Source organism: Arvicola amphibius, chromosome 6, assembly GCF_903992535.2.
Source record: "Arvicola amphibius chromosome 6, mArvAmp1.2, whole genome shotgun sequence".
Lineage (NCBI taxonomy): Eukaryota > Metazoa > Chordata > Mammalia > Rodentia > Cricetidae > Arvicola > Arvicola amphibius.
This window is the reverse complement of record NC_052052.2, coordinates 48,561,084-48,587,657: the sequence shown is the minus strand read 5'-3', so window position 1 is coordinate 48,587,657 and position 26,574 is coordinate 48,561,084. Positions and strand designations below refer to the sequence as shown.

Here is a 26,574-nt window from a genome sequence, read left to right as displayed (position 1 = left end):
CCACACAGAAAAAAGAAAATAAAAGCTCTCCAAGGTTAGCAGTTTCCTATAGAAGTAAAACTGGAGAGCCACTAAACCAAAGGATGGTGGGATACTGAACACATCACCACTTCAATGGGCTTGAACACAGTAGAGCTCAACAAAATGAAAAAGTGTCTGAGAAAAATAATAGTCAAAGATCAAAGGATCAGAGACCAAAATGCTAATCAATAACAATACAGGAAGAAATAGAATTTTTTTTAAAAGATGCTTTTATTGTTTATAAAGCATTACATTTGAGACTTCTGCAAAGAAGAACTGTGAATCTACAGACAGAAAATTGTCATTGTGATGTCAGCTGTGAATTTGGCACATTCAGTGCAGCAAAGCATTTGGTAAACATACTAATTGTGAGTGCTAACAATGCCACTAAGAAGTGAGTAACTTTGAAAGAAATATTGTAATTCAGTACCTGTTATGATATACTACGGCTGTATAGGCTTCCTTTGAAAACTCTGAACAGCTAGATTTACCAAAGATTACCTGTAACAAATAACAGCATGTTGAAACTTGGTTGTAATAAATGCTGGATGTTTCATATCTATGTAAGAATTTGTATGCTTTAATAACTACTTGAGAAAATGGGCTAAATTGGCCCAGTGAAGAACAATGTGCCTACTTAACGATCTTTAAAAGCTTAACTGCTCAACTACAGATTTCTTTTCAGTAATAGACCCATCTGACATTCAACCATTCAGAAAGCTTCTATAATTACATCTCTATCCACTGAGTAATAAGATACATTTTCGTCCTCCTCCTCTCCCCCACTTTTTTGAGACAGGGCTTCAGTAACCAAGGGTGGCCATGAACCCACATGTAGTTGAGGATGGCTTTGACTGTAGTGCTGGGGTTTTCGGCGTGTGCCACCAAACCTAGCTTTATGCACCCTGGCTTCATGCATGCTAGGCAAAGTTTCTAGCAACTGAACCACAGCATCAGCCCTCTTTATTTCTTCTTTAAAAAAATCTAAATATTCTGGGTATAAGATATCATTTTGAATTTATAATAAGAAAATTACTAAAGCACAGTGGCATAAATATACTTTACAGAGTGGTGGTAAAACATGACAGCCATTCTCAAGGTCAAATAGCGGTGCTTTATAAACGATATAAAAGACTTTTAGGTCATGCTGCTTATCTTTTACATCTTGTACAGCCTGCAAGGTACTTCATAATGGACATGCTCCATTTTGTACTTGTGTATTGTATTATTTTTAAAATTCACCACATTAAAAAAAATGTAGGGTACGTACACAGAAATCTTAGTGGTAAAAATACTGAGCCAGGAACACAGGTTAATTAAAGACTGCTGTCAATGTCACTGGTATGACTACTGTTAACAGTACAGTCAAGAAGCGCCACAGACTGAACGCTGTAAATCTGGCTATCTTTACCCATGCAGGTCAGTGCACGTCTATCATCAAACTGAAACACCTCAGTTTATTCCTTCTGTAAAGGAGGTAATCAGTGTTTGTTTCTTTCTGTCATTTCAAGCGATGCTTCTATTTTAAAGGAACAACAAATACAGTAATATTTACTCCTTTTGATAATGTTCCAATTCCTTAGTATGTGTCTTTTTATTTTATTCTTACTTTAATTTGAGATGGGATCCTACTATGTAGCCCAGGTTGGACTTGACTTTGATATGTAGTTCAGGCTGGTTTTAAACTCTTGATCTTTCCATATCAGAATTCCCAAGTACTGGGATTAAAGACATGCACCACCAAACCTAGTTACCTTAATATACTTTTGCAAAATTTTATTTTAGTGCCATAATTACAAACTTTTACAGTTTTGTCATTCTAACAATATAATCAAAAATTTATACGAAGATCCCCTCAATAGTCGTATTTCAAAAACATAAACATATGCATTATGCCCATACATATATACATACATTTTCATAGCATCCATTTACACTAACATAAAAAATTATATATGCATATAAATAATAATGTACAGATGAAAGGAACACTGCACCTATTTCCTTAAGAAGCTATCTCTTTTCACAAAGCAAAATATTTATCTATGCAACAAGAACAGAACAAAGTAGAATATGTTCCATTGTGATTATTGCCATGAATTTTAGTCCCTGAGCAACACAGGTTGAGCAATAATTAGGAGGCAAGCACTATGATAAGCATCAAGATACAGATACAAATAAGACAAGGTCCCTGCCCTCAAGGAGCTCACAATCTAATGCATACAATGAATAACCATGCAACCATACTATGAAAGAAAATGCTGTAACATCAGAGAGGGAGGGGTCTAACTGCCAGTATGGGTGGGATGTGCCCATTGCTATGTGGAAGAAGCCAGAAATATGTTAAGACATAGAACACTGATAAGTAAACAATGCAACATTCTTTGACATATACAACATCTTTCATAAAGCTCAAACACACAATTCATATAGAGTATATGCTTTTACAGTAGATTACCTCGATTAAAACAACACATTTATTAATTTAGCAGAAATAAGGATCTAATAAAGAACAAAATGTTAATTTCAAGACTTAGAAATAAATTCCATACCTATTCAACAAAAATTTATTCAACTCAACATGTTATATGTAACGATCTGAAAGAACAGGCACAAGAGAATACAAAGATGAATAATTTGTGTTCACTGATGACAAGGAGATCGACAAGTGGATACAACTAAGGCATTAGGAAAGAAGAAAAATCTAAAGAACTTAATTAAAAGACAGATTTGGAAGGCTAACATAAGGCCCATGAACAATGCACCCATGCTCAGCTAAGCATTCTCCTTACACTAACACTGTCTGAGGCTAAATCTGCCATAGCATATGCCCGTCTGTTTCCAACTTCAATTGCCCCAATTCATTAGCAATGGCAATTCTGGTAGTCCAGAATCACTGCGGGCTAGCCACAAAAGACTCCTAACTCGTCTACATCTCCCCTGACTCCCGCTAGCTTCACTGTACTCATCATTCTCAGAGAGTCCCGGACCTTCCTCGCTCCAGTCTCCTGATGCACTGCCATTACCATTTCTCTGTAGAACAGGACCCTCTTCATAAGCTGCTGGCTTGTCATCCTCTCCTACCTTTTCATTTGACTCTATATGGCTTACAATAACATATATCAGAATTCTCAACATTTGGTAAAAATTTTAATCACTTGATGAGAATTTTTTAAATTACTACTTAGTTTAAAAGCCACAGAGGTGAGTTAATGACAGTGAGATTCAGCCTGGGCAGTGGGAGTTTTACCTACTTCCTAGATGGATCTAATGTGGGCCCAAAATGGTCAGTTTTCTTGACAAACTTGGAAAGAGCCACATATATTATTCTCCAGGATCCATCTGCAAATGACAACATCACCTCCTACCTCCCTCACCTGCCATTCATCCTGGGGGGCGGGTCACTGAGGAAAATCAGATCACAAGAGACAAAAGGAAAGTTACCTGTTCTTTGAGAGCAGTTCCTAGAGGGACTTGGCTGCAGTCTCTCACTGCAGTACATTCTCTAGACTATAGATTTATTCATCTTTGCATCTCTGAGTGCTTAACATAAGCCAAGTACTCATAAATAATTAGAATTATGCATATTACTATATTAAGGAAGTTTCACAGTTAGAAATTTAGTTTAAGAGATCACATTAAATTCCAGTTTACAGCTGCCAGTCGGTGATACAACACAAAGCAAAAGCTTCAGCTATTTCAATAAAGTATGAAATAGAGAAACAATAAAGAATGATTCTTACCGGCATTGCATTACTTGGATCTTCTCCGTACATAAACTGGACTTTGACTGTGATGTTTCTGGCAGAACCTTGACGATTGGCAAAATTAAGACTTTGAGGGTAAATGTAGAGAAGATTTCTGTAAAACCAAAAAGTGTAAGTTATATCGAGTGCATATCTAATACTACTGTGTGTGGAACTCATAGTGAATACTTATCTAAGACTACTCTATGTCTTTCACTAAATATCACAAAAGAAACATGCAAAAACACACAATTACTATTTACCAATGCCTGTGCTATTTTCATGTACGTGATCCCTAAAGCAACATTCAAATACACAGCTATCAAATATATCTTGATTTTACAGACAATGTTAAACCCAGGAAGCTAACTGTTTTTCATATACAATGGTTAAACATCAAAGCGGAAGACAGATAATAAACCAGCCAGACTACAAACATTCTCTTTCCTGTATAAGAAGCTTCTGAAAATTAAGTAGTAGCCAAAACATTATCAAGAATTTCAGACAGTTCTAATTCTATTTATCTCCTCCAAACAGACACAAACAAGACAGACTTCACAAATGTGTTTTTGATATGAATCTGATCAAGATCTTTTGAAGAACAAATTGACACATTATTAATCAAAACTATATTAAAGAAACTGGCTCATTAGTAAAGTGCTGGTCATGCAAACAAGAGGACCTCAGTTCAAGCTCCAGAACCCACCAAAAGGTGGAGACATGCCTGGAATACCAGCACAGGGCAGGCAGAGACAGGAGGCCCTCAGGAGCCTACCACTCTATCATTTGAGCCCTAGGTTCAGTGTGAAATCCTGTCTCAAAAAATAAGTTAGACATCAAATGATGAAGACACCCAAAGTGACCTCTGGCCTCCACATGCAAGGACATATACATGTGCCCTCCCCACACACACTCGAGCATGTACATGCATATACAAATATATATGTACATATATATGTATTTATATTATAATACAAGATACAACCGCCAGGTAGTTACTATAAAATTATTATAATCTACCTGATGTGTATTAGCTATCTTTCCAGTTCATAACTGTACATCTTATACAATTTAATAGTTCCTGATGTCACCATAAAGATGAAAAACCAAAGTCACATGAATAAAGGGCTAAAAAATAAAAGTTATTTTATGTGAAGACCATCACTTAGGGCTGATGATCAAAATTTTAATAACAATAAGACCCTGAAAACCAACTGATAGGGTAATGGAAACAGGTCTAAGGTTTTTAGGGAGTAGTACGGCAGTATATAACTTCATTTTTTCCCCTGAACAGGGTTTCTCTGTAGCTTTGGATCCTGTCCTGGAACTCTCTCTGTAGACCAGGCTGGCTTGCAACTCACAGAAATCCACCTGTCTCTGCCTCCTGAGTGCTGGGATTAAAGGTGTGTACCACCACTGGCCAGCACTAGTATATAACTTTTTAATGAATGTATCTTTTTTTTAAGATTTATTTATTATGTATAAAGTGTTCTGCCTGAGTGTATCTCTGCATGCCAGAAAAGGACACCAGATCTCATTATAGATGGTTGAGAGCTACCATGTGGTTGCTGGGATTTGTATTCAGGACCTCTGAAGAGCAGCCAGTGCTCTTAACTTCTAAGCCATCACTTTTATAAACAAGAATAATTAAAATGTACTATAAAAACATAAACTGTCCATCACAATGTTAAGCATCCCAAATAAAACAAAAGTTTGAAAATTCCCACGTCTGAACATTTTGAAAAGAAATTTTATTCCCTCTGAGAACCTCTAAATATTTTAAATTTACTTTTATTTTAATTTTGAGATAGGATCTTACTATGTATCCATGGCTGGCTTGGAACTCCCTATGTAGAGCAGGCTAACCTCAAATACATAGAAATCTATCTGCCTCTGTCTCTGTTTCAAGTGTGGAGCGCCATGCCTGACTTTATTTATTTATTTATTTATTTATTTATTTATTTATTTATTTATTTATTTATTATGTGTACAATATTCTGCCTGCAGGCCACAATATTCTGCCTGCAGGCCAGAGGGGACACCAGACCTCATTACAGATGGTTGTGAGCCACCATGTGGTTGCTGGGAATTGAACTCAGGACCTTTGGAAGAGCAGGCAATGCTCTTAACCACTGAGCCATCTCTCCAGCCCCCCTAACTTTTTTTTTTTAAGTGAAACATATCACAAGTCTAATGGTTGAATGCATATGTGTTCTTTAATATACTAAACAATACATTATTTCAAATATTGCATCAATTTACTCCACACACAATGTGTATGTATCATAAATGAATTCCATTCTTTAGATTTGGGTTCCAGTTCCCAGGATATTTCATACTCAAAGAACTAATCAAATAATTAAAGAATTTCAAAATATCGAGCAGTTGTAGTTTCAAGCATTTTGGTGAAAGGATATTAAATCTATGACGGATTGATTAATTAAATCATGGTAACAAAAACATGAAGGGATCCTATGGGCTCTCTTGACAATGTGTAGCAGTGTTTAATGACATGGGAAGTATGATGGGTGGAGGAACAAGGGAGACGAAGATACCCGACTGGAGGGTATAGTGGCATTATCATGTTTATGAAAAATTCAGTGTTGTAACTTGTTGTGGAATGACAGGGAAGGGAAAGGCAAAAAAGAGATGGGAGATAAAATTGTATTTCTAAATTACTAATATTGGTGGTCTTAGTTTTAGCTAGCTAGCTAGCTCTATCTATCTATCTATCTATCTATCTATCTATCTATCTATCTATCTATCTATCTATCTATGGCATTTTTCAGACAAGGTTTCTCTGTGCAGCCCTGGCTAACCTGGAAGTAGCTCTGTAAACCAGGCTGACCTAGAACTCACAGGAACTTCTGCCTCGCAAGTACTAGGATTAAGGTTGTGCGCCACCACCACCTGGCTTATTTTCATATCTTTCTACTTTAATTTTTTTCCTTGGTGAAAAACAATAAAACTTTCAATGATAAAGGATAGGAATGACTTTGACAAAAAGCATCCATGAATAATAATAAAATAGAGAACAGTACTCAAAATATGACAAGTATACAGCTGTTAATTAACAGAAATGAGAAATCAAAGATGAGTACAACTAGTTAACTATAATATTTATTGATCGCCCCATAAAAGTTATATAGAATGTTAAGCAATGGTAAGTCATAGTGAGATTTGAACTTATGACTGCAATGGCTCAGCAGGGAAACACACTTGCTGTCAAGCCTGGTGGCTTCAGGTGGACTACTGACTACTGCTAGTTGTCCTCTAACCCACAGCATGCAAGTGGTGAACGCACACGCACACACACACACACACACACACACACACACACACACACACACGTTGGAGACTGTGGACCACCAGATCCTGAATTTCTTGTAAGCAGCCTGCAGCTGCTCTGAGCACGAGACCCTAATGGCAGGGGAGTGGGTTGTGAAGAGTCTTACAGCTGTAAGATCCTGAGAGCTAGGACATGGCCAGAGCCCTATATAAGCTGCCCCTGAGCACAACAAGTGGGCATTCTTGGCATTCTTGTATCAAGGATAACCCACGTCCCATGTCTCTGTCTGCCTGTGTGTGTGTGTGTCTTTAAGTCTCCAGGCCAGTTCCCGGCTCCTATAGTGCAGGACACACACACACACACACACACACACACACACAAATTTTTTTTAATGAATTAAAAAATATAAAGGGCCAATGAAATGTCTCAATGGGTAGCAAGTTTGTTGGACAAGCTTGACAGCCTAAATTGAATCCTAGAGCCCACAAAGGCATAGGATGAGACAGGACTCCACAGAACTGTCCCCAACTTTCACAGGTGTGCTCCCCAGCCTGTCCCCACACTAATGATACTTGATTTAAAATATAGGTAATATTTAAAAGCCATTCCCTAGTCATGGGGAACATGTAGTTTAGTGGGGCAGAAATGCCTATAAACAGACCAAAACAATGAGAGAGCTGCAGGAGCTATGGAAGACAATTATTTAGCTATGAACTTTCTTTTCCTCATTCTTTTTATTTACTTAGTTTTAAGAAAGGGTCTTGTGTAGCCCAAATATTCATTCATTCATTCATTCATTCACTCATTCACTCATTCAGTTAGGTAGATAGGTGAGGAGGTAGTTATTTTTGAGAAAGGGCCCCATGTAGCCCACACTGCCTTGACCTTACTATAGAGCTGAGATGGATTTTCAGCTTCTTGCTGTTTCATATGACACGATAATCCAGGTTCTTACACATTTTCTTCACCAACCTAGAATCAAGCATTTCTACAATGTGTTTTGGTTATTTTGAATAAAAAACTTTTTTCCAAATTATAGTTTGAACACTAGTGAGTTTTCAAATTACAGTTTGAACACTCGGTGGAGTTAACCCTTACTTGTAGTTCATTTAAATATAAAAAGAATAGTACTTCAACATGAAAAACATCTGCTGTCTCTGTCGCCAAAGTTCTGGGAATAAAGGCATGCACCACCACACCTGACAATACTGATGTTTTCAATCCAAATTAGGACTACAGTTATTTGTTTAATCTTTTCTACAGAACATCGATATATCATTCTTCCCATGCTAGGAACCATTCTTAAAGACACTGACTGTGGAAGAATTAGAATATATCACTTAACCCAAGAATTTAAGTGACAAACTCCTCAGGAGGTGGAGGCAGAGTGACCATGAGCACAAGGCTAAGCCAGTCCACATAGAAAGTTTGAGTCTTGAAGGGGCTATATCCGAGATCCTGGAAGGAAAAAGAGGGAGGGAAAGGAGAAGGGGAGAAGGAACCTCAACATTTATTTGTTGGTTCTACTGCAAGGGTGGCATTTAAAGAGCTCCACAGAAGAGGACAAGCCTGCAAGAACACTAAAAACTCTCACAGTGAAGTCGATGGGAAATGACAAGGAAATTAAACAAAGACAAAGGGGGATAAAATACTAACATCAAATGCTAGAAAGTTCTCAGGCACAGCAAGTCTGTACTCCTCCAGAATATTTCAAACTAGCAAGGATATGGCAGACAAAGGAAAAGTGTTCACTAGCCATTTAGAGGGGGAAAAATACAAATATTTTACTTTACGTGAAAATCAATTCTAGACTAATCAAAGGATTCCATTAACAAAACTATAAGAGTATAAGAAAAACTTTTTTAAAAGACTAGTGAGAGAAGGAATTTCTTATCATAAATACAAAAAATCATAAAAGACATATATTATTTAACTTCTCACAGAAAGTAGAACCATAAAAATAGGTGGAGAAAAAAATGACAAACGGAAGAAACACCACTTGTTATATATATGACAGAGTACTCCTAAAATCACCCAGAAACAAACAAACCGTGTAAAAACGCACATGGGCAGGGAATTCCCAAAGACAGGAATATATATGCTAAGTAAAACAAACTAGATGTTGTTGGAGAATCTTATTTTAAGGTGTGTGACTTTTGTTTATGTTGCATTTGTTTAACTCTGTGAAGCTGTGAGTCTTTGCCTGTCTAAAACACCTGATGGTCTAATAAAGAGCTGAACGGCCAATAGTGAGGCAGGAGCAAGGATAGACGCGGCTGGCAGGCACAGAGTATAAATAGAAGTCTATTATAGATTATAAACAGAAGAACTGAGAGGAAGGACGAGAGAACAAGGGGAGGAGGATGTCAGGGACCAGTCACCCAGCCAGTCATGGAGTAAGAAGGAAAGTAAGATACACAGAAGGAAGAAAAACCTTTTCCCAGAGGGAAAAGGTAGATGGATTAATTTAAGAAAAGCCAGCAAGAAATAAGCCACACCAAGGCCAGGCGAGTATAAGAAAGAATAAGCCTCCATGTGTGATTTATTTGGGAGCGGGGTGGTGCTCCACTGCGCGTGCGCACACACAAAAGAGCCAAAAAGCCAAGAAAGAGTAAGAGCAACAAGATGTATATATGCCCATTAGATTGGGCAAAACTGTCTTTTTCATGGAAAGTATACTGGTACATATGTGAAGAAGAATCTCAGGAAAGATATCATAACTTACAAGTCGGTGCCTACAAAATATATTCCCCATAAATACAGAATATAGTTTCTATGTAAACTGTTCATAAAGCTGAAAATATCTGTTGATCACTAACAGGCATGATTAAACTAAGGTGTCTATAAATAGGAGCCAACATAAATAGAATATTGTTGAGTCCTTAAAAAGACATGGAGATTTCACACTTAATCTCAATACTTTGGAGGCTGAGGCAGGAGGATTGGGAGTTCAAGATCAGCTTAGAACATATAACAAGATTGTCTCAATAGAAAAGAAAACAAAAGCTACAAGCAACCTATCATGTTAAATCTAAAATTATTTTCTACGTAAATAAATTCTGAAAGAAGGTAGTCATGGGCCACTATAAGTGTATGTGACATGAACTACATGTTCTGATTTCTGTTAGAATATATATTTATTTAGCTTGTTATTAAAAAAATCTGGTATAGTAGATAATAATAGAAGAGTCAAATTCTTCATTTTTATAGGTTTAAAATACCCAACTTTGCAAAAAATAAAATCCAACTAACTATGCAGCACGAGTTCATGAGCGTGCATAGACACACACAAACACAGCTTTGTCTCAGTAGTTGAGCACTTACCTTGAATATGTGAGGCACTGAATTCAACTGTAAAAACACTGCCTCAAACTCTGGACCATAATATGATAGCTTCATTTGCTGCTTTTCAGCTTCCTGGGCTAGCAAAATGCTATACAACATTCTCCCGGTGCTAAGCAGTGCTAGTAAACTGAGGCCCTTGCTCAGACACGGGGTAACTATAATACAGAGGTGCTGTGCTATGCTGGTTCAGCAGGTTAGCTGTGCTAGATGCATTTTCTACTTACAGAATTCTCAGGGAGGAACCTGACCATAAGTTAAAGAGCATCTCTACATATGTAGCTCACTTTGTATTTCTTTAAAAACAGAGTGTCATTTGTCCTGTCTAGTCTAGAAATTTCTATATAAATAAACATGAATGATTGTGATCCCCAGTCTCCACCTCCCAAGTGTTACTCTACAGGAAAGCACCGCCAAATGAGCTCTGTCCCAAACCTCTAACCTTACATTGATGTGGAATTCCCTCTGTATGCTTTGAATAAGCTTTATTACCATTGGTTAATAAAGACGCTATTTTGGTCAGTGGCTTAGCAGAGTAAAGCTAGGTAGGAAATCAGAACAGAGATATAGAGAATGTAGGTGGAGTCAAGGAGATGCCATGTAGCTGCCAAAGGAGAAGGCAGCCAGAACCTTTACCCATAAGTCAAAAAACATGCTGATACGCAAATTAATAGGAATGGGTTAAGAAATAAGAGCTAGCTAGAAATACACCCGAGTTATAAGCCAAACAGTGTTGTAATTAATACAGTTTCTGTGTGATTATTCGGGTCTGGGCTGCCAGGAAACTAACGAACAGTCTCCAATGACAAAATGGTGTCCACCATCTGGGACATGGATACACCTAAGACTAAAAAAGCTGGGAAAAAAGTGGGGAGCTTCTAGACCCACAAAAAAGGGAGTCAACTGTAGCTTCTTGGTATCTGCATTTTTTTCAGATATACTGTTTGTGAGCAGAGGCAGTGCTCCTTTAAGAGAAGGCTTCCTGACTCAGCATTAGCAGCAAAAACCATGTGGCTTCTTTAAAAGAGGTTTCCTGGTTCTCGCTGGTAGCATGAACTCTGGCTCTTTCAGGAGGTCCTACACTTAAACAGGGTTTGTGAGCAATGTGCTACTAGCTGCTTAATGGCGACATAGACCCACTGTATCCCTGAAGCTGGGGCGGTAAGCATGGCTAGCAGAGGCAGTGAACATAGCTCTGCCATGTTGGGCAGAGCCAATAGGCAGGGCCATAGAGTTGGTCCTAGATACGTCTGCATAGCATTTAGGCTTAAAAAAAACAAAGGCGCTACTGGTCATAAAATGATGACAGATATATAGTAAAGAGAGATTCAGGCAAAAATAAACCTCTAAACTGGTAACAGTGTGTTTTAAAATGTACACAGGCTTGAGAGAGAGGAAAGGAGTGTAGACAGTTATAAAAAGACAGTCATAGATTAAAGGAGTAAAGATAATAAATATTAAAAAGTAATAGAGTAAAGATGAAAATACACAAAGAATCTGGATTATGTATATTATTGTGTTTTCTTTAAATTTCTGACTGTTAATGAGCTAAATACAGAGACATTTCATTGTACAGGCTGCTAAACTAAACCAACATACATACACACACACACACACACACATATATATATATATATTTTTTTTTTTTAAATGTATCTTGACTTTAAAATTTGAGTCTAAGGATATGTTACTTTGGAAAAGAGGTTTGCTTTTGTTTCCACAGAGGATAAGAACCTGTGGATTCCATCCAGGCTAATGTGGTTTGATGAAATAAGACATCCCCTCCCCCCATGAAAGGCTTCGTTTTCTGATAGTTTTCCTAAGTTACGATAAAAGATAAATTAGATATGAAACTTTAGATTCACAAAGATAAAATAGATAATAGTATTTTTTTAATTTTGCCAGATATGAACAGACTAAATATTCTAAATGTAATTTTTGCTTGATACCTGTTTTGTTGTATGTAATTTTACTATGTTAAAGTTAAAACCTTCCTTTTCATTTAGACAGAGAGGGAGATGATATGGGATTCCCCTCTGTATTCTGTGAATATGTTTTATTACCATTGGTTAATAAAGAAGCTGTTTTGGCCAATGGCTTAGCAGAGTAAAGCCAGGCAGGAAATCAGAACACAGATATATAGAGAGAGTAGGCTGAGTCAAGGAGATGCCATATAGCCAAAGGAGAAAGACACCTAGAACCTTTATTGGTACGCCACGGCCTCATGGCAATACACAAGTTAACAGAAATGAGTTAATTTAAGATGTAAGACCTTGCTAGAAATACACCTGAGTCATCTGTTAAACAGTGTTGTAAATTAATATAGTTTCTGTGTGATTATTTGGGTCTGGGCAGCTGGGAAATGAATGAATAGTCTCTGCTTATATTATGTCTCTATTAAACATCTATTTAATCGGTGCTGTTGCTCTGATCAGAGAAAGGGGAAGCGAATGTCTTATTCTAACATTCTTTTCTTCAATTCACATTTCTATTTATCCACTTATATTTTTTCTCAGATAGATATTTTTAAGCATTTCTAACAAACATATTACATTAGACTTCCATTTATCTACAAGGTAAGCATTCCAAAATCCAGGTGATCCAAAACCCTTTTCAGACCACTGCACGCGCGCGCGCACACACACACACACACACACACACACACACACACACACACACACACGCGCGCGCGCGCGCAAAACACTAATATACAAAAAAAGGTTTTCTTAACTAGGCGAAATATTTTGTTTCTAATTTGAAGTTCATTTTATCTTAATTCCTCGTAACCTGGAAAAGCAAGTGGTCTCTGTAGTTCATGGAACATAAGCATGCTAAGGCTAGTCAGTGTCCTAGAATTCTATGTGGCTAGGAAAATTTGTATTTCCTAGAAATAGATTCTTAAATATTGAGTTTGCTTAACAGTGTTTTATTTGTTTGACTTAAGTTTTTGTTTTTCTAAATGACTGGATATATTTGACCAGGGTTCTATTTAAAGGGCTCCCTTCTGGAGACTGGAATGATGGCTCAGTGGTTAAGAGCACTGGCTGCTCCTTCAAATGACCTGGGTTTGATTCCTAGCACTCACACAGCAGCTTATAACAGGTCTCTAATTCAGTCCTAGGGGATCTGATGAGCATCTGCACAGACACACATGCAGACAAACTACTCTCGCACATAAAATAATTTCTTTCAAAATGGGGCTCCTCTTCATAGTCCCTTTTTTACAAGGAAGCTTCAATAGCAAAGCAGTCTGCATCTGCTACATACAAGTTTACACTTTGTTATATGTATAAATCTTTTACCCATCCCATAAATATTGTTTCTATAAGGCATAAGACATTGTACAAAGGAGGTAGAATATAAATTAATAATCACCTAGCCAAAAAAAACGGTTTATAGTGTAACAAAGTAGAGAGATTGGCTCATCATGCACCTTAACTAGGTGGATGTAATTCTGGGGTCAATAGTTTTAAACCACAAAGGCTGACAGCTTAGTCAAGAAAAGTTTCGAAATATGCCCTGTATGACCAAGGATCACTACCTTTTAACATGAAAGGAGAAAATGTGACTATTCAAGCTAGTTCAACATACACTTTAATAATTCATGACACGCATCAGTGCACAGGACATTCAACTAATTAGTTTCCATATTTATTAGTAGATCTGTATGAACATGTCTGTTTATTATTTACTTCCATCAAAAGTATTTACAAAACTCTGTAATACATACTTAAACAAAGACACACACAGGGTGGGCTGAGGAAATTGCTCAGAGGGAGAGTACTCAACTTGTATGCTAAGGTCCTTGGTTTTCATGGTCCACCACCACCCAGATACACATTCAAAAAGAAAAGAGAAAGTATGCACATATACACGATAATCAAAGGAGATATTTCCTTGCCAAGATTCAAAAGAACAAACCTCCTCAGCCTAGATATCAGCAAAATTCCCATGTCTGCATAATCACACATCAGTTCTCACCAATAAACACTGTGATCTATAACTACATTGTTTCTAATGACGAAGAATAGCTGATACACGATAGTTAGTGCCTACTACACAGCAAGTAGATGCCCATGATTTAACTAACTTTAATTTTTTCACAACCCTAAATGAAATATTATCTTCACTTGACAAAAGAGGAAACAAAGAAAGCAAATAACGTGACCAATGGCAGAGAAGCTGAAGAGCAGCAGCCTCAGGATTCCACTTGGGGCAGCTGTGCGCCAGAGTCATGTTCACAACCTCCATGTTAACCATGTCTCTAAAGAAACCATCAGAGTCAAACCCTTGATACTTAGTCACTTAACAAAAAAACTCTATTTTATGCCAGGAATGGATATTTCTATGAATTAAATTTTAGAAATGGTGCAGTTTGTAAAATTTTGTCTGACAACTTAATTTACAAATCTTTATATTTTTTTGCAAAAAAAAAAAAAAACCAATAAGCATGAAGGTTGGAAAGATGGTTCATTAGAGAAGAGCACTGACCGCTCTTCCAGAGGACCTGGGTTTGACTTCAGGACCCACATGGTGGCTCACAACCATCTGTAACTCCAGTTTGAGAGACTCCAATGTCATCTTACCTCAACAGTGGTACACAGGTATGAATAAAGGCAAAACAACTATACACATAAAATGTTTTAGACATTTTTAAAGCTCTAGACATGACCCTGATGTGTGATGGTAAATGCCCATTATCTCAACACTAAAGTACAAGAATCACCACAAATCTGAGGCTAGCCTGGGCTACAAAACAAAACAAAGCTACAGATTACAAAGTACAATCATTTCAATAAATGAGGAAACTGCTGCATGGGGAAATTAAATAATTTAAGGCCAAAACACTAACTTTTAGAACCAGACAACAGTGAGACTCCAGAACTCACACTCTTAATAATTTTACCACGTCAGCTTTCCCAAATGTTTTGTATTAATACTAAGGGTGATAACAGTGGTTAATGCAACAACCACCTATAGCATAAGTGCTTACTATTTTTCCTTTTAACATCAACTGGAGACACTGGAACATTTACTCTTTAATATACTTTTAATCTTTAATGTTGTTAAATTTATAGTAATAAAATTGTTACTAAGATCACAAACTTCAGAAAAATATATATTGGGCAAATCTTCTCTGCCACTGGAGGCATTAAGATTAATTCTAGTTTATATTCAGATGATTACAAGTCTACTGCTACTTCACATGGAATAGAAATTATGACACAGAGACATGAAAACAACAGAAAGGGAGAGAAATGTCTTCACTGACAAGATGTTGGGAATTCTGGGATGACATACAAGAATGGTTAAGACAGAAGGGAAGTAAAGAAATACACGAAATACAAGCTACAGCAACGACCACCATAGCACTGCCACAGGACTGGGAAAGGTTTCACAAAAGGCTTTTGGAGAATGGTGGCTGTTTCCAGAATAAACAAACGAGAACTAGGGGTTCATATAAATAATTCTCCGCAATTATAATGACAACTTATTCATCAAAAGTTTATTTGTAAATCTCCTATAGTAAAAGAAATACTAAAATAAACTTTTAAAAAGTAGGTAGATGGCAAATTTAACTAAACAATTTTTAAAATTACCTCCTGCTAGTTGTTCATTTCCTTGATTTCATTTGCCATTGACCTAACTCAATATGGGGAGGGTTACATTCGTGCAAGTCAGCATAGCTTAATGGTTAACCACATTCAGCTGCCAATGTGCACGCTGCAAACAGCCGTGTATATAAAGTCAAGAGGTTCAGCTCCCCTTTCAGGAGGAAGTAGGTCCAAATTGCTTAAAATTGAATAATTAGAACAAAAAATGCACACAATTAAAATATTTCTTTTTATTGTTCCTCTAGTAATTTCATCCAGAATTGATACAGACAATTCATCATTTGATTCTGTATCTTCAGAGCCAAAATCAAGATTTGCTATGTTAGATGATGTCAAAATTTTAGCCAATGGCCTCCTTCAGCTGGGACATGGACTTAAAGATTTTGTCCATAAGACTAAGGGACAAATTAATGACATATTTCAGAAACTCAACATATTTGATCAATCTTTTTATGACCTATCACTTCAAACCAACGAAATCAGAGAAGAGGAAAAGGAACTAAGAAGAACTACATCCAAACTACGAGTCAGAAATGAGGAGGTGAAGAATATGTCACTTGAACTCAACTCCAAACTTGAAAACCTACTAGAAGAGAAAACCGCACTTCAACAAAAAGTCAGTGCTTTGGAGGAACAGCTAATGAATTTAATTCAAAGCCAGCCTGGGACTCAGGAGCACCCAGAAGTGACGTCACTTAAAGTAAGTAGAACTCATAACTATTTTCCATGTGAATTTTTAAAAATACATCTTAAAGAAATATTATTTTAAATACTCTGCCATGTTACTAAACTACTTAATACTTTCCAGAAAGAAATTTTACTAGGAAATAAAACTTTCCTCTGTAACTTCAATTCTGTTTTGCTTGCCTAATAGTATATTTAAAAATAGCTTAAATATATATTTCATATGATAATATCAGTTGAGCAATAAAGTTTATATGTTCAATTATTATATTACTGCTAATTACTAGAGGTAAAAATTTTTTTAAAAATTTAATACTATTCTTCCATAAACAAAATAGATTAATACTGCAAATGGTATGTTTTAATTCCTTTGAAACATTGTTTCTTTTAAATAAAACTCAGAAACTTTTAGAAATGGCAATTTTTAGTATAGTAACAAAAGTATATATGATTTTAAAAAAACACAGGACAATGATAGCCAATGTTCACTTTTCTAACCCACTACCAGTTTAAAATTAGATGACTGTTACAAATGAATAAAAACTTAAAAAGACAGAGAAAATTTTAAACAAACTACAATCTGTGTGCAGAGTTTTGTAGAACAGCAAGATAACAGCATCAAAGACCTCCTCCAGACTGTGGAAGAGCAATATAAACAATTAAGTCAACAGCACAGCCAGATAAAAGAAATAAAAAACCAGGTAAGTCAGCCTAATGCTCCGTTCGATCTGTCGCACTGGCTGATGTAAACACGGCTGTTAGGACAGCACTCCACAGCTAATCATCTGCTTGCAAACTTTCTGTGCAACTGGCAACCAACCTGTCTTGCGGTTTCCTCACATGTCCTACAAAGCAAATAGCAGAGCCTGTCATATAAACTGCGAGGAAAAAGGATTCATAACTGCGTGCATTAAAGTGATCCTATTGGATTTTAAATCAGGTCTTGAACCTGTTCTGCTCAAAACCCCCACAATAGCTTCCCGTCTTACCCATCACTACCCTGAGGATCTGATCATCTCACTGATTCTATTCCACTGGCTTCCTTGCTGTTCCTGAAGTACATGAAACAGGCCTCTGTCTAAAATGCTCTTTTTTTTTTTTCAGGTATCTGCACTTCTCATATACTTTCATCAAATACAAAATGTTCAGTGAAGCTGTCAAGGCATTTAATCAAAAATAAAAGTTCTCCCCAAAAGTCACTAATCCAATTATTTTTCAACATCTTTATATTTAGCATAAATATAAAGTTATTTCTTGCCTATCCCTGAATTAAACTGGAAGATCTATGAACCTGGGATTCTTTTCCTATTACTTTATTTACTAAAACCCTTCACATAAGATACTGTACAAACACAGAGTAGACATTCAACATTTGAACTGACCATGACAATATCATATTTGGCACACAGAAGTTAATAAACTTGGCCAAGATTGTGATCCATACTGTTGGAAAGAGAACATACTCAAATATTTTAAGCAAAGCATATAGCCTTACTGGTTCTTTTCCTTTTAATCAATGTCTCATTTTGTTTGTTTCATTCTCTTAATTTTGTTACTTATTAAATAATGTGTTTGATTAAATGTCTCAAGAACAGAATGCCTATACATTCTGAAAAGCACTGTTTATTCCTCTTTGCTCCCTTGTAGAGCTGGGGTCAGACCTTTATGCACAGGCTCAGCAAGCTCCCTGCCACTGAGCTCTATTTCCAGCCCAGTTTATTGTTCTTACCATAGAAAACATTATAAACTCAAAGGCAACGTGTACATAATTGTAATTTTGGTATCCTTACCCAGAATTCCTTAATTATATATTCAATAGCACTTTAAAAGTAGATTTATATTCTTTTATCAGCTCAGAAAGACTGGTATTCAAGAACCCACAGAAAATTCCCTTTCTTCTAAATCAAGAGCACCAAGAACTACTCCCCCTCTTCAACTGAATGAAACAAAAAATACAGAACACGATGGTAAGATAATCTGGTGGGGTTTGTCTATATAATTCCCTACTTTTAGGACCTGATCTACACTAAAAAAGTAAAAAGACATATATATCAAATGCCATTACCAAATGTCAACTTAATTAGATCCTGGTTTTTTAGTTTCTTTTCCTTTTTTAACATTTTAACACTATATATGGCATTAAGATATAAAGCTGATATAAAAACATGGACTAATTATTAATTTCATAGATAGAAAATGATACTGCAGGTATAGAAAAAGAATAAGCCCATGTTTATAAGAGACTTGGAAACCTATGCAAGGGGCCAAAGGTCATTATTTAAAAATTCCTTTCAAAAGCAACAAACAAAATACAGTCATGTGTATAAAGAAAAACTACACTTCTAAAAACTGATAAAGATTATGAAATTCTTCTCTTCAAAAATTCTGCTTTCTTTTCTGCTTAAAATATTTTAGATGTAACAAAAGATCCGGGAAACAAAATCTCTTATTTCCAGCCAGACTTCTACAAAACCATATATTCCCAACAATTATTTTTGTTTAGGTAATTCACATAGGAAAAATACCTGTTAGCTCTCTTCCTGTATGTTCACTGCTTCCACACATCTATAGATTCTAGTTATGAACCAAACACTGTACTGAACTTCCACTACTTAATATTCTTACTATGTCTAACAAATTAGTAATGCTTTTTAAAATTCTCATTTTGTAGATTTTCTTTAAAATAAGTAAGTTGGAAATGTTATTTTAATGTTAGTTGAATAGTTTGCTGTTTAGCAAATATGCCTTAGCATAAACATTACTGAACAGTCACACCAATTCCATGAAACAGCAATTCCATCAAGCTCCAAAAATATTCTACTCCTAAACATTACATTATTATGTTTGTTAATTCTAGACCTTCCTGCTGACTGCTCTGCCATTTATAACAGAGGTGAACATACAAGTGGCGTGTATGCCATTAGGACAAGCAACTCTCAAGTGTTTAATGTGTATTGTGACACCCAATCAGGTAAAACCTCCCTAAGCAAAGAATGGGCTAAAGTATATTAAAGATATTCATTGCCTATTACCAAGACTAAGCCTGTTATTAATCTACCGAATATGATTATTTCTGCAAATTTGGGACCAAAATATATAATAAAGTACTTTACCTTAACTATATAATACCAAATTAATGAATCACCTCACAAAGCCACCAATTAAAACCAAACTTAAAACATGGTCATTTTTCCCATCAACATTAATCTACTAAGAATAAGTACATCCATTAACACCCCCCAGGTAGCCCATGGACATTAATTCAACACCGGAAAGATGGGTCACAAGACTTCAACGAAACGTGGGAGAACTACAAAAACGGTTTTGGAAGATTTGACGGTAAAGTGATTTCCTTGTATTATTCATTTACCTGCTAATTTAACAATATGAACTGGATGTACTGATATAGGCCTGAGATCTTTATTAACACTATTAACATTATTCATTTATCTGCTAATTTAACAATATTGACTGGATGTACTGATACAGGCCTGAGGTTTTAGCCCTGGGGCGGGGGACTAGAATGAAGAAGAGGATGGAAAGTTCAAGGTCAGTCTGTACCACACACTGGGACCCATTTTCAAAGAAAAAGAATATAAGTTAGGAAACAATTATAAAATGGAAAGTGGAAATATAACAATAAACAAAAAACTAGTCTTCATAAAACTGATTGATAAATTTTACACGTTAGCAAGTACAATTATTTTAATTGTACTTATCACTAATACATGTCTGCTCTTAAGTATGCTTGTTGAAATTTAATTCAAGAGTTCATGATTATCATAATGGTTATTAGGGAAAAACTTAAGTACCATGGGCTTTAGAGACCGGTAAGACTATGAACGAGCTGCAAAGGCAGCATTATAGTACTCTTTCATTGATATTTAAGTACAAGTAACATGAGATTAAAATGAGGCAGAGCACCTGACTAGCACTACATTAGGACTGATACCTGGAGCTTAAAGAAAGTAATAAAGTAAAAAAATGAAACAGAGTTAGAAGGCACAGGGGAACTGTCAGAGATACAGTGTCTAGCTACTTAAATACTAATTTCAATTTTAATTATTCAAGTATTATAAATACATACTACAGAGCTGTGGTTCTCTGTGATACAGTTAATGTAGAATATTCTATTTTGATCACAAAACTAAACTATAAAAATAACCAAAAGAATATAAAATAAACAGATACTTAAAATCCCAAAAACACATTATAGACTTCTGTGAATGTGTAAGTATTCACTTACAGAGTGGAATGCATCTGCTATTACACCAAATTTTTAAGACTCAGTACTACTTGACTATTTTTAAAATTCTCTACTCACAATACTAGTTAAATCCCTAAAGAGAAGGTAAATTCAGTAATATTTTATAGTTCTAACTCTGAAGCACAATTAATAAAAACCTTAGAGACAGAAATTGGGGTTCAACTTGAAGGTCAGAAAAGCAAAACAGGCAGGCACTAGCTCTTACCTCTACGTCAAGCTAAAATGGTGATCCTTCCTCTAGGAAACTTCCGAATGAGACTGTGACTAAGAACTCTCTCCTATTTTATAATCCTCTCTAGTTCTGGGATTAAGGGTGTGCACCACTACTGACTGGTTTCTATGGCAAGCTAGTGTGGTTACTGGGATTAAAGGTGTGTGTCATTGTGGTTACTGGGATTAAAGGTCTGTGTCATTACTGCTTGGCCTGTAAAACTGGCCAGTGAGGCTGTTTTACTTTTCTGATCTTTAGGCAAGCTTTATTTATTAAAATACAAATGAAATGCCACTGCATAACTCTTCTGAGATTGAGTTTAACACTAAAAGACTGACAGTTCAGAATGCTCATTGATTTCTAATCAGAAACTAATTCCATTTCTAACTCAGCAGCAATGATGAAGTATTTATTTTTATCATTAAATAATGGTTGTATAATGTTCTACTTATATAACTGCTGTTTTTAATTCTGAATAAAAAGTTCTAATTATAGAGAAAAACACTAATAACAATACATTCAAATCTAATGTTTTTGTTAATTTGCGAGATTCTTTTTCTATTTTAAAGTAGCTTTGCATTTGAGAAAAATTATATCAGTGTTATCCAAAACTGAATATATAAAAGCATTCTCTTGACTGAATGTAGGCATATTAATTAACATCTGATATACATAAGGAGGTACAAATGAGATATTACTCTATCAATGACCAAACCTTAAAATACCTATAATAATGTAATACTGTCATATATAAGACATCTTGTGAAATACATTTTGAAGTAAAGTTGGGGTTTATCAAGACAAGATTTTAATATAGACTAAAAAAATTAACAAGGGAGAAAAAGTCACACATAGCCAATGGACAGCCAATGGGTATAGTTCAGTGGGAGAGTCTTCCCCAAGGTTCATGAGTCAGATTTAGTGCCCAAAACTCAAAGAAAGTTTAAAAAAATTAAATAATAATAATGAAAGGAAAGTTCAGAAAGAGGGAAAGAGAAAGGGAGGGACAGTGTATATAACCAGACACATACATGAGTTTCACAAAAGTGTGCATTAATAAAAGTTTTAGAAAGGATTTGTTTAGGGTTTTTGAGATAGGGTCTCATGTAGCCCAGGATAGCCTTAAACAACTCTGTGTAGCTGAGGACTGAACAATTCTTTCTGTTTGACCTCCCAAGAGTTAATTAATATTACAAGCACACACCACAATATCAATAATATAAATGTTTTACAGGGCTTCAAAGTAACCAAGGAGTCAGGACTAAAACAACTCATTTACTTCAGGGAACTGAAAAGAATGTTAAAATTGTTAAAAATTGGCCAGGGAGCATGATTGTACATACCTGTAATCACAGCTCTGGAGGGGCTGAGGCAGGGAGATCTCAACTTTGAGGTCAGTATGGGCTAAACAGTGAGAGCTTGGCAAAGGAACACACAAAGACAAACAAGTCAGTCAGGACCTGATCTGTAGTTAACAATACACAGGTGTCGCTCCCCACCCCCCCCCCCACACACACACCTTTTCTCTTTAGGAGAATTTTGGCTGGGCCTAGAGAAGATCTATGCCATAGTAAAACAGTCTAACTACATCTTACGACTTGAGCTCCAAGACTGGAAAGACAGCAAGCACTATGTTGAATACTCCCTGCGCCTGGGAGGTCAGGAGACCAACTACACGCTTCATCTGGCCGAGACTGCTGGCAATGTCCCGGAGGCCCTCCCAGAACACAGAGATCTGGTGTTTTCTACATGGGATCACAGAGCAAAGGGGCAGCTCTACTGTCCAGAAAGTTACTCAGGTATTTCATTAATGCCAATACTGTTTTCTTCAAAGTATCCCCCTACAGTTTTAACTGGTATCTATAATATCAATTTTTTTAAATACTAATCTTAAGTAAGTATTCTCTCCAAAGACAAAAATCTATTTGGGGTTGTAGTTTGAAGTGCTAATTCTGGTCCAGCTGGCAATTTTACCTATGATACTCCTCAAACACTATTTTGATGGTATACGTGGGTTACAAAGATGAATATTGGAATACATGCACCTACCACATAATATCGTTTATATGAAATAAAGATATAACCATGAAAAACATTAACAGCTACTAGACAGGAGGCATTATCCAATTAAATCACACATCTGTCTTCTTTAGGAGGCTGGTGGTGGTATGACGTATGTGGAGAAAACAACCTAAACGGTAAATACAACAAACCCAGAGCCAAATCCAAGCCAGACAGGAGAAGAGGGATCTACTGGAGGTCTCAGAACGGAAAATTACACTCTATCAAATCATCCAAAATGATGATTCAGCCCACCGATTTAGAAAGCTTTGAATGAAATGAGACAAATTAAAAGGCCAATAAATTAAATATTAAAGTCCTCCCAGATTACTGTAGTATAATAATCTGGTATTAAATCTTTAATGGAAAGCTTGAGAAATGAATTCACTATTAAGATCAGACACCATCATATCAATTTAACACCGTTTGTCTTTCTCAATCAAACCTCCTACAATAATATCATTTGTTCATGTTTGTGATGTGGGAATCAATTTAAGATAGTGCAAGTCAGCTGGGAGTGGTGGTGCATGCCTTTAATTAAAGCACTCAGGAGGCAGAGGCAAGCGGATCTCTTGAGTTCGAAGCCAGCGTGGCCTATAGTGTGTGTTCCAGTACAGCCAGGGCTACACAAGGAAACCTTGTCTCAAAAAAAAAAACAAAAAAAAAACAAAAACAAAAACAAAAACAAAAACATGGCTCCAAACTAAATCATAACTAATGGGTAAATTCTAGTCATTCTTATATTTAAAATTTTAAATACTTCAACTTAAAAAAAGTACTGTTTTCATGTTAAACTTCATAGCTGTCAGGAACTTATTCTTGTTTAGATAACTAGACAGGGGGGAGGGAGGGAGGGAGGGAGGGAGGGAGGGAGAGAGAGAGAGAGAGAGAGAGAGAGAGAGAGAGAGAGAGAGAGAGAGAGAGAGAATATGAATTAAGCAAAATTAGCCATCACATAACAGAATACAAAAATAAACTGTAACTAAGGTCACATCAATTTCAAAAACACTTTATAGTCTTCTGGCTTAAGCACCAATCTACGTGTCAGGAATGCAAAGTTTTATTGTGGCAGGAATTTGAAAATTAATTATGTTTAGGACCTAGTTTGCATATTTAAATTTTATCAAAGTTGCCTAAATTTCCTATATCCTGGCAATAATTTTTTTTCTACTTTGACTCAAATTTTGCTTTTCAAAGTTGACCATTACTCCCATATAGCTTTGAAGCTAGAACTTCACTAAGAGGCGGGATGGAGATGGTTAAGGGTGGTGGGAGGTAGCAAAAAGAAAAAAGAAAAAATATAATAATAAAAAAAAGCAGTATTTTTACAGGTCTCAAATGCTATCTTACTAGTTTCAGAATTAAATTCAGTCAATTTAGAATACACATCTGTAACAGGAACTTTTAAAATTATGCTTCCTTTTGCTACAACATAGTCTAGAGTAAATTTTTAAGGCTGTCACATAAAGCTGAGTGCAATGGAGGTTTTGCACTAGGCCCAATGTCTACCAACGCGGCAGGTCCGCATCACACTGACTTTCAGTGTCAAGAAGACAGTTACAGCGTATATTTAGCTTATCTACACTGTGAACATTTTATATACTTCAACAGTTAATACTATGATAGTGATTTTAAGAGACATCTGTCAAAATAAAATAAGAATGAATGCCTTTGTAGCATTAAATGAAAGTTTAAGATGAATTTAATATTCCTGGACATGATGTAGAGCCAACATTTTGTGTATTTTAAGTAGAACTAAAAATCATCATAGATTATCATATTTTAAAGCCTGATTGGTATGTATGTATGTATGTATGTATGTTCAAAACATCTTAGACACTGACATTACAATACTGTTTCTAAAACAAAATGATTGTTTCTAAAAAGTAATTCAATCTTTAACTCCTCAAAGGTCCTTGGATACAAGTATTTGTATCATAACATCCAGCACCTATTAGCGTTTGTTTCAAGTATTTTGCTCCATGGTTATAAGATCACCTGCTGCTCTTGCAGAAAACCTGAGTTTGGTTCCCAGCACCTACACTGGGGGCTCATAAGCACTGAAACTCCAGCTTCAGGAGATTCAATGCCTTCTTCTCACCTCCACAGACACATGGACACAGGTCATATACACATTCACATAAAGATGTATCTATTTATTTATTTTTAATTCATGTGCATTTATGTTTTGGCCACAACTGTGTCTGTGGAGGGTGTACGATCTCTTGGAGCTGGAGTTACAGACAGTTGTGAGCTGCCATGTGTGTGCTGGGACTTGTACCCAGGTTCTCAGGAAGAGCAGCCAGAGCTCTTAACCACTGAGCCATTTCTTCAGCTCCCAAGAACTATTTCTTAGAAAAGCTTCCAAAAAACCAATTCTGAGTTAAACCAAGTCTTTAAATATAAGTAGTATACACGTTATACTGTGACTTGCCTCAATCAATATCTAGCATCATAGCTTACGTTATACGATATCATACATATCTTTAAAATCACATAAGAGACATATATGGTCTGTGTGGATCCTACATTAATATTTTTCTACAGAAAAACACAAAAAAATTAAAGCAAGAAAAAGCCACAGTTTTCATAGTTACAATTCAACCTGCCGAAAATTTAGTTTGAGTTTTACAGCTGAATACTAAAATGGCTCCATGGCAAAAAAAAAAAAAAGAAGAAGAAGAAGAAGAAGAAGAAGAAAAAGAAAAGAAAAAAAAACAGAAACCCTGAGGCACAAATGATTCAGGACACAGCACAGCAGGTGTTCCTTCTAGCTGCTTTCCTTTGTTTTCTCACACTCTCAGATGATGGGTTTCATTCTGTTCCCTTTAGAAGTACCAAACTGGTCTCCCCCGACCCTGCCCCCAGAATGCTCAGATTGAGAGGTTATTCCGGAAGAGAAAGGCTTCCTCTTTTACATTTCCCAGAGTACAGTCCTGTCTCACTTCTTTGCCTGGAGATTTTAGCACTGACCCACGGTTGTCGAACCCGGTGGGACTTTTCCAGTCAGTTCCTCCCTTTGCTCTCTCTAGCGCTTACTACTAGCCGCCCTCCAGTACCGCTATGCTCACCGGCCCTCCCTCGGATCCTCCTTCAGAAGTCTAGTCCTTCCTCTTACCCTCTGACCATCAAGGAGCAACACAAGCTTTCTTCTGGGGAGCGAGGCCTGTGTGTAGAGGGGAAATATGCTTGTGTTCATGAAGAAGTGTAAGTATGTATGTGTGTGTGTGTGTGTGTGTGGCAGCTGTCTGCCCCATCACTCTCCCCTTACTTGTTGAGACAAGGGCCTGACACTGAACTGGAGCTAGCCGGTCAAACAGCTCCAGAAATCCACCTGT

The 26,574-nt window shown here is 36.3% G+C and overlaps 2 protein-coding genes across 2 annotated transcripts in view; one reads left to right on the top strand and one right to left on the bottom strand.

Moving 5' to 3' along the window:
• The window catches only part of Dock7 (dedicator of cytokinesis 7), a 187,348-nt gene that overhangs the window by 90,277 nt on the left and 70,497 nt on the right, over positions 1-26,574 (bottom strand). The window contains exons 15-16 of the mRNA XM_038332904.1: positions 3,765-3,882; positions 452-522 (exon numbers count right to left, since the gene is read on the bottom strand). Of these exons, the coding sequence (XP_038188832.1) occupies positions 452-522; positions 3,765-3,882 (189 nt within the window). The remainder of the gene's footprint in view (positions 1-451; positions 523-3,764; positions 3,883-26,574) is intronic.
• Positions 16,158-23,563, top strand: Angptl3 (angiopoietin like 3). Its single transcript, XM_038332905.2, has 7 exons — positions 16,158-16,713; positions 17,288-17,398; positions 18,550-18,664; positions 19,555-19,668; positions 19,941-20,036; positions 22,708-22,974; positions 23,329-23,563. The coding sequence occupies exons 1-7, from the start codon at positions 16,219-16,221 to the stop codon at positions 23,511-23,513; spliced, it is 1,383 nt and encodes a 460-aa protein (XP_038188833.1). The 5' UTR covers positions 16,158-16,218; the 3' UTR covers positions 23,514-23,563.